The sequence below is a fragment of the Archocentrus centrarchus genome, chromosome 11 (assembly GCF_007364275.1).
Source record: "Archocentrus centrarchus isolate MPI-CPG fArcCen1 chromosome 11, fArcCen1, whole genome shotgun sequence".
Classification (NCBI taxonomy): Eukaryota; Metazoa; Chordata; class Actinopteri; order Cichliformes; family Cichlidae; genus Archocentrus; species Archocentrus centrarchus.
Genome location: NC_044356.1, coordinates 28,386,604 through 28,395,116, shown reverse-complemented (window position 1 = coordinate 28,395,116; position 8,513 = coordinate 28,386,604). Strand labels below are relative to the sequence as shown.

The 8,513-nt window shown below is 40.6% G+C and overlaps 1 protein-coding gene across 4 annotated transcripts in view; it reads right to left on the bottom strand.

The window, feature by feature from the left end:
• Nucleotides 1–332: 332 nt before the first annotated feature.
• Nucleotides 333–8,513, bottom strand: part of LOC115788113 (CMP-N-acetylneuraminate-beta-galactosamide-alpha-2,3-sialyltransferase 1-like) — a 41,105-nt gene continuing 32,924 nt past the window's right edge. The window contains exons 7-8 of one of the 4 annotated variants that reach the window (XM_030741025.1): nucleotides 3,539–3,702; nucleotides 333–903 (exon numbers count right to left, since the gene is read on the bottom strand). In XM_030741025.1, coding sequence (XP_030596885.1) covers nucleotides 822–903; nucleotides 3,539–3,702 — 246 coding nt within the window. In that variant the 3' untranslated portion in view covers nucleotides 333–821. Of the gene's footprint in view, nucleotides 904–3,534; nucleotides 3,703–8,513 lie in introns of those variants that run through there. The other 3 variants (XM_030741027.1, XM_030741028.1, XM_030741026.1) reach the window with 3 other exon arrangements.

Genomic DNA, 8,513 nt, shown 5'->3' with positions numbered 1-8,513 from the left:
TTGTTTCACACAGGAAAAAAAATGCAGTACAGAAGTTAAAATATGCAGATGAACTGTTAATACGAAAAAAGTATTTCTTATCCAGTTACTTGGGTAATCGATGGCATAATTGATAGAATACTTGATTTTTAAAATAATCGATAGTTGTAGCCCTAATGACATTTGCAACAATCCATAAGCCAATGCATCACCTTCTCACATAGGAGCAACAGGATTCAGCTGAAAAAGTGTTTGTTGTAAGTATGTGAAATTTTTTTATTTAGTGTTTTTCACAGACAAAAAGTCACAAAGCACTGTACAATAATTAAAACACAAGATCAAAAAAACCAAGATAAAACACCATTTTAAAAACATATTAAAATTACCATATTAAAAGAAAAATAATAAAAATAAAGTCAACAGAAAGCCTGGTTAAACAGAAAAGTTTTCAACTATTTTTTAAGACGCCACAGTGTCAGCTAAACGGAGATGGAATGGTAAACAGTTCCAGAGCTTTGGCACCACTGCCTGATAAGCTCTGCCCCTTCCTGGTTCTTAGTCTTGTACGTGGGACAACTAAAAGATTTGATTTTGTTGTGTGAGAGACTGTTTACTTATGTAAAATATATCCAGGCATTTGAAATCAATTGTTTGTTTGTTTGTTTGTTTGTTTTTTAAAAAAGATCGGATTTGTATCGGTATCGGCAGATATCCAAATGTAAAATATCAGTATCGGACCTAAAAAAAGTGGTATCTTGCCATCCCTAGTTAATACACCCAACAACCAAACATTTTGTCTTGTCTGCTTGCAACTTCAGCATAACTGAACTTGGACAACAAAATCACTGCAAGAAAACAATGGTGGATTCATGAAATCTGTAAGCTGGAAGTCCATGTCCTTGTTCAGCAGTTCCACAGCAAATACTGTGAAGTAAGAGGAAAGAAGACGTAACAGGGAATAGAGAAAACTGAACAGACTGACAAATTATGACCCAAAAAGAATATAAACATATATATGCAGCACTGGGACAGAAGGTATTTAAATTTCCTGAACTACTACACACTCAAAGTACACAAAAAAATGTGTTTAAGGGCTAAAAAAGTGGCTTTTGCATGATATGTCTCCTTTAATGGACCTCTGTATGTCTGTCAACCAATGCTATAATTTACATACTAAATTTATCTCCTGGTGTGTGATTTGTAGTACCCAAAGGTATAATTCATTAACAAATAACCCTTTAACATTTTGTTGTTTACACTTGTTTATCCAAACACTCCATTTCTTTATTATAAATGGCATTGTACCCACTCATCCCACTCACTCATGGGGTGGCTGTAGCTCAGTAGGTAGAGCAGGTCACCTACTGATCGGAAGGTCAGCGGTTCGAATCCTGGCTACTCCAGGCTACATGCCAATGTATCCTTGGGCAAGATACTTAACCCCAAGTTGCTCTCCGACCGTTCTGTCGGAGTATGTATGCGTGTGAATGTTAGTTAATTAAAAAAAGCACTTAGCTTTGTAAAAATGGAAGTGCTTGTATGAATGGGAGTGCATGGGTGAATGCAAAACAGGTTGTATAAGCGCTTTGAGTGCTCATACTGAGTAGAAAAGTGCTATATAAGAACTAGTCCATTTACCATTTCATCCAGGTGCTCAATATTAAATCAATTAATTCATGGAGTAAAAAGTGCTAAACACAAAACACCTTTGTATTTTGGGTTTCTTGTTGATTTGGAGGAAACAGGTAGATGAGAGTATTATAATGGTACATATTTTATTTGTGGATAAACACCTGTTAACAGAAGCTTCTGTTACCTCTCTGAGGTCTAAGTCATTATTAGTGACAATCCCAACCCTTGCTCTGAACCCTAAGCCTTTATTTTGGAGTGAAGCAGAAAGTCCTTTTTTGAAAATATGTACAGATTTTTTGATGCATGTCAGAATTTTTTTTTTCCATTTATATATTCTTGTGACACAGGATTAGGTTTACTACTGATGAGTTCCCTCAGATAAAGATGCAATTGTAAATAGCAAGCGGCGTTAAAGGCCCTCGCCGCCTGTGCGCCCGCCAAACCCCGCGCAAGCCGCCTGTGAGCCCCTGCGAGCCCCCAGCAAGCCACCTACAAGCTCTGCAAACCCCCAGCCACCCGCCTGCGAGCCAGGCAAACCCCTAGTGAGCCGCCTGCGAGCCCTGCAAACCCCAGCGAGCCACATGCAAGCCTCACAAACCCCCAGCAAGCTGGTTCTTCTGCCGAATGTAAAACTGGAGTTAGACCTGTAACTGCACGTGTTTCCAGTAGGTGGCGCTGCAACTGGCATTCAATTATGCCATGTGCATGTGTTCAGGAGTGGATCCTTATCACACTTGTGAAGTTTGGTGCAGTTTGGAGAATGAGTGTTTAAATGAGAACAACGTCCTCTTTCCAGTAGGTGGCGCTGTCACTGTCATTCAATGTCATATGGATGTGTGCAGGGGTGGGTCCTTATCACAGTTGTGAAGTTTGGTGCAGACTGGGCAATGACTGTTTGAAATAGAGCAACTTCCTGTTTCCAATAGGTGGCGCTGTCGCTGTCATTCAGTGTCACCTGGATATGTGCAGGGGTGGGTCCTTATCACACTTGTGAAGTTTGGTGCAGATTGGACAATGAGTGTTTGAATTAAAGCAACTTCCTTGTTCCACTAGGGGCGCTAGAGTGACATTCACTAATGTCATGTGGATGTGTTCAGGGTTCGGTCCTTATCACACTTGTGAAGTTTGAGGGCAATTGGACAAAGTATATGAGAATGAGAGGCAATCGAAATGTCATGGCGAAGGATCGAAGCACGCCATGGCACCATGGCCACGCCCCTCTGCAGTGTAACATCATCATAGGTTTTACTGGAAATGGTTGTGGTCATTATACAGCTCAAAAGACGTGAATGAAGTGTCATGGAGAAATGTTAGGTTTTCCATTGAAAATGAATGGGGAATTTGGGGCGTGGTTACAGGGGTGGGGTGCAAAATGAGGCATGGGTGTGATTGACTTTTTTGATCAGGGTGATATACAGAATGTGTAAACCAAATTTCAGAATTCTAGGAGTAACTAAATTATTTGACCTCCATGCAAATTTTAGTTTTATTATGTAGGGGGCGCTATTGCAGGAATTGCCATTGTTTTTCCATTTATGGATACAGAGTGGGACACTATATAAGTTATTAAAGTTTGGGAGAAAAGCAAAGCATGCACGAGTGATGACTAGCGAAAATGGTGAGTTTTCGTATATTTTTCAGGGGGTCAAATTTGCGATCAAAGCCCAGAAAGAAAAAGAAGAAGAAGAATCGGAATAAAGAATAATGAAGAACGCTTACGATTCCAATTAGGCGCTTTTCCAGTCACCCTCATATATACCTTTTCGGAAAGGTCTCGACCTGGCGCACGTCCCCATGAGGTCAGGGGTCACTTGCGACCGCGTCCCATGCCACCACCCCCATTTTTGCGCCCACGCCCCTTGCGATCACTATAGGCTCCTCACCGACCCTTCGGTTGGCTCGGGCCTAAATAGAAAAAGAAAATTACCATCCTTTAAAAAACAAGATTTTCTTCCTCTTGTATAATTTTTCAATCAGTTCATATTCGTAGTTTCCTGGATGAGCTCCTGTTTTTAGTTGTTTGTTTCTGAGGAGGCCAAAGTAGTGGCTCCAGTTTCCTTCGCTGTCTGCTCCAAACCCAAATACACTGACCTGGGGAAACAAAAATTATACACTGAAGTTATATTAAGCCCTTTAATGTTAAAGTAATCTTGCAATTAATTACTTTTTAGCAATCCATATACCTTTTAGTATTACTAGTACTTTTTTTGAAAATGAAAATTAGAATGTATCTCATTAGATTTTTTTTTTGGTAAATACACATACAATTTACACACACTCATCATGGGCATGAATTTCACGGCAATTGAGGGCTTTTAATTATTTCCTTGAATTGTTCTTTTTCCAGGGTGGAATAAATATACACCATACATCTTCTCTCATCCACACAGGCTCACAAATATACACTGCTCAAAAAAATAAAGGGAACACTTAACACAGTATAACTCCAAGTAAATCAAACTTCTGTGAAATCAAACTGTCAACAAGAAGTGGAAGCATTGTTCCAAAAATGGAAACTGTATGCAGTAAACCACAGAAAACTATGATGGATTTGGCCTATTTTCATCTATGCTGGCCCATTTATTTGTGCATAATCTGGTGATCGGCGTCCAGTACTTTTACCAAATTTTGTACAATAAAATTTGCTGTCGGCTGTCTCAAAAGTTGCTAAAGGATGAATTGAGGTCCAGGGGTGTGTGTGCTGTCTCCCTTGGTGCCAAACAGAGGTCCAGGCGATGCCACGAAGGGACGCAGTACGAGCACTGTATGTACACATAACACGGTGACAGTGGAGTTATCAGGTTTCCGGTGTTGTGTCAAAAAATGATTGCTTTTTTTTTTAATAAATGTTTTTGCTTTGCTTATATCGGGAAATATACTGGTGCACAGGATTTATAAAAGGCTTATATATAAAATGAAGAAATGACTTGTTCTTTCCCTCATTAATAAAGAATATATTGTAGCGTCGGTTAAGATGTTGAAGAAGATGGCGAGAGTTTGCCAGCAAAAGTTGCCCTTTTATTAACAATTAAATGGTTGCTGTGTGCCACAACCACGCCAAACCACGCCTTCTGCACAGAACCATCTAACTTTAACAGAATCGTTACAATATGAAAGTCATTTTGCCAAAAACCGACTGCAGCTTCTACCATGTGACAGAAATGTTCTTTATGACTAAAAATGAAATTTACAACAATATAAATACCAGCAATAAGTTTTTGAGCAAATAACAGAAATCACTTTTTGGCACAAGACCGGCTATTCCGATGACAAATTGCTCCACTGCCACTCTGTACAGTGTGGCGGCATGTACATTTTTCGTACATGAAGTGCAGTACACATTCACATTAAAATTCAAATCAGTTTTTCTGTTCATTACAGGGTGTACCCTTATGGGCTCGACACACGGGGAGCGACAAATGACAGCGACAAATGGGCCTCATCGCCACTGGGGTGAAACTGAACACACGGGAGGCGATAGCGACGGCAGCATTGCGAATCGCGCTCTCATGTCGCTCATCTCCAAGAAATGTGATTGGTTAGACATTTTCAAATCTTGCTGTTAAGTCTCCTCTACAAAAGAAAAATACAACCTTGGGTTCATCCTATATTATCACAAAAGTCCTCTCTATCCGTCTGTTTAACGTTGGTCTTGCACTAACACGTTCTCATATGGCTGCCTTTATGTGTAACTCGATAATCACTGCGTGAAGTGTCATATAATATAGGAAAGTCAAACACAGCTAAAACGATGCTTTCCTTCGTGCTGAAAGTGGTTGCAGACTGCAGCGTGTAGCATACTCTTCGCTCATTGGTCAGTCAATGAAACTCTTGCTGATTGGTTTAGTGCCACACGACAGCGACAAAAGTAGAACATTTTCCAACTTTGTTGTGTTGCCTGGTCGCGTGTGCACGTCTACGTGTACGAGCTCGAAATTTCACATGCACGAATGTCGCCGGTCGCTTAGCTGGAGGAGGGCAAGCGATTGTCGCCTCATCGCACAAGCTCCATAGGAAATGAATGGAGAGCGAGCGACGTCGCTCCCCGTGTGTCGAGCCCGTTAATCTCGCTGTGACAGCTGGCACAGGCTCCAGCCCTCCTGCTATCCTGAAAAGGATAAGCGGAAGAGAATGGATTGATGGATTTTCATTAGTGCAACAATACAATGTTTTAATAGGTAGGAAAGAGTATATTTAATACCAAGATCTACAGAATTTTTCAAGACCAGGATGTGTTTTACAGAACCTCGCAAGGGATGACATGAAGACGGGAGAAAAAAACGAGGTAAAAAAGAGATGTACTTTTTCACATGCACACACTCAGCTCGAGCTTTTATTTTATGACTATATATATGATAGACATAAACGTGTGTGTCCTCCATCACTGTAGTTGTTTATGAGCTGAGTGGCTGAGAGGAGAAGGGGCGGGGCAGCGCGGTGTGTATTTGTGGTGATCAGTGAAGCAGTGATGGCGTGAGAGCGAGACAGTCAGTCAGGTTCATTCCTTCATGCCTGTACAGTTTTGGCGTGGTTATGGCCAACAGGAACCATTGAATTATAAATTAAAGGCAACTTTTGCTGCAATCTCTCACCGATCCTTTCAACATCCTGATGGATGCTGCCATATCAAGATGGGACTCAATTAAAAAAATTAATCTAATTAATTAGGAGCTTTGTAATTAATTAATCGAAATTAATCGCATTTTAATCACATTTAAATATTTAACATGATAAATATTAATTTAAGTTTGGTTGATGAATGAATCAATATACATAAGCTTAAACTTCAAAATTTTATTTTCCCACCAGTCTACTACACAGACCAATGAAGGGTGGAAGTGCTCCTGTGATAAGCAAACTCCTGAAATTAAAGTTAAACATCATAAATGGATAGTTTTATTCAACATTAATGTCTCACTTAATATAGTTGGAAATTAATCATTAGCTCAGCTGTATTCCTTGATGTTGAAATGTGTTATGCTTGTTTTAACAGCTTATTTTGAATTAAAGACTTAAAATTAAACCACAAAAAGGAGAAAAAGTTCGTTTTCCCTTTAACCAGCTGCTTTTACACAGCTGTGCTTCGAACTCACGGTTGCTAGGCGAGATGAGCTACACAGAGGCGAGGGCAGGCGACGCTGATATGAAGGCTAGCCACTCTCTTCCGGCCTATGCGGTCTTCGTGGGCTGCGAAGGACGTGGGCCGGGTCCTTCGAATTTTTGACATCGTGCGTCGATATAATCTGTGTGCCGGGAACTCGTGCACTGAAAAACGTTCCGGTGCAACGTGCGATTAAAATGCGTTATTCGTTAATTTCCCCGTAATTAATTAATCGAAATTAACGCGTTAAAGTCCCACCCCATTCCTAGTACATTACAATACTAAAGAACCAGGTGAAATTAAATGTCATGAAAAAAGATCAACATTTTCTTTGTACTTTTTTTTTTGTTTTTTGTTTTTTTTGTTTGTTTGTTTTTTTTGGGGGGGGGGGGGTGAAAAGAGTATGCTTTGTACGCTCTGGAAAATGTTGACATTCGTGAATGACCCCTAAATGTAATATCGAGAATTTTTTTATGGTCAGACGAGGTGAAGATTGGGTTATTTGGCCACAATGACAAGAAATATGTTTGGAAGACTTAATGTGAGGCATTTAAACCGATGAACACTATAAAGTCAAGAGACATAGAAAACCTTCTGGCAGTGGCACAAACCGCTGTAGGGTTCAGGTATAGCCTCATCCTACCAGTAGTGACTAGTGTTGTAGTACTCGAGATCGGTCTTGGTCTCGAGACCACTTTTTGATGGTCTCGGTCTTGTCATGGACTCGATCGCATTTGGTCTCGGTCTTGTCATGGACTCGGACATTGCGGACTAGGGATTTTATTTCAAGACCAGTCAAGACCACAGCTCACTTAATTGCCAGAATACTGTCCAATTAATTTAACATCTTGCTTTTTAATTAGCAAGCTAATACTAACCGCTAAAAGCTGCTCCCGATTGTTAATTGAGTGAAGGGGCCTACACATGTAACCAGAAAGCACATCTAAAGCCTAATCACAGTCTTTGTGAACCTGTAATTACATTTCTCGAGGTGCATGTCATTTTTCTTAAAGGCCTTTCACAGCTCCACTGGTGCTGAAAACTAATGTTTGACTATGGCTTTCTGAATACAGCCATCGATTATTTTCAGAATCGAGTATTGTATCGATTATTCCATCAATTAATCAAGTAATCAGATAAGAAATAATTTTTCGTACTAACAATTCATCTGCCCATTTAACTTCCGTACTGCAGTTTTTCTCTATGTCACATGTGTCAGACTCAAGGTCTGCGGGCCACTTCCGGCCCACGATCTAATTTTATACGGCCAGCAAGATGATTTCATATAGCTATTATTAATAGCCCACGGGTAAATGTGCTCCCACCACTTATACTACAAATTCCACGCACTGCAGCAGCTGCCGGCAGGCCAAGAACTGTGCGCTAACCTATGTTCCCTATTGCCGATTGATCAGTGATCAGCGGATAAAACATCGGTCAGCACTTTTTACAGTGACATCTAAGCTGCCTGACTCCCCAAAAAATGACCAAACGAAAAGTGGAAAACAGGGATTTTCCAAACAGGTGGGAGGCAAAAGACCTGAAGGCTGACATCGGAGGTAAACCATCTGTCTCTTTTCCTCACTTGCGCTGCGGGGGAAAGAGCGGATTGGTGGGACAGATACGGAAAAGATGAAGAGGGAGACCTGCACAGGTGAGCTGACAGTGCATCACTGCGTCACACAGCAGGAAACGCTGCGCAGCAAAGTCCTGAAGACAGAACGTGTCATAAACACCGAAACACAGACAGGGAACTTTATAAGAGGCAGTTTCAGTCTTTTCTGGAGTAAATAGTTTCTGA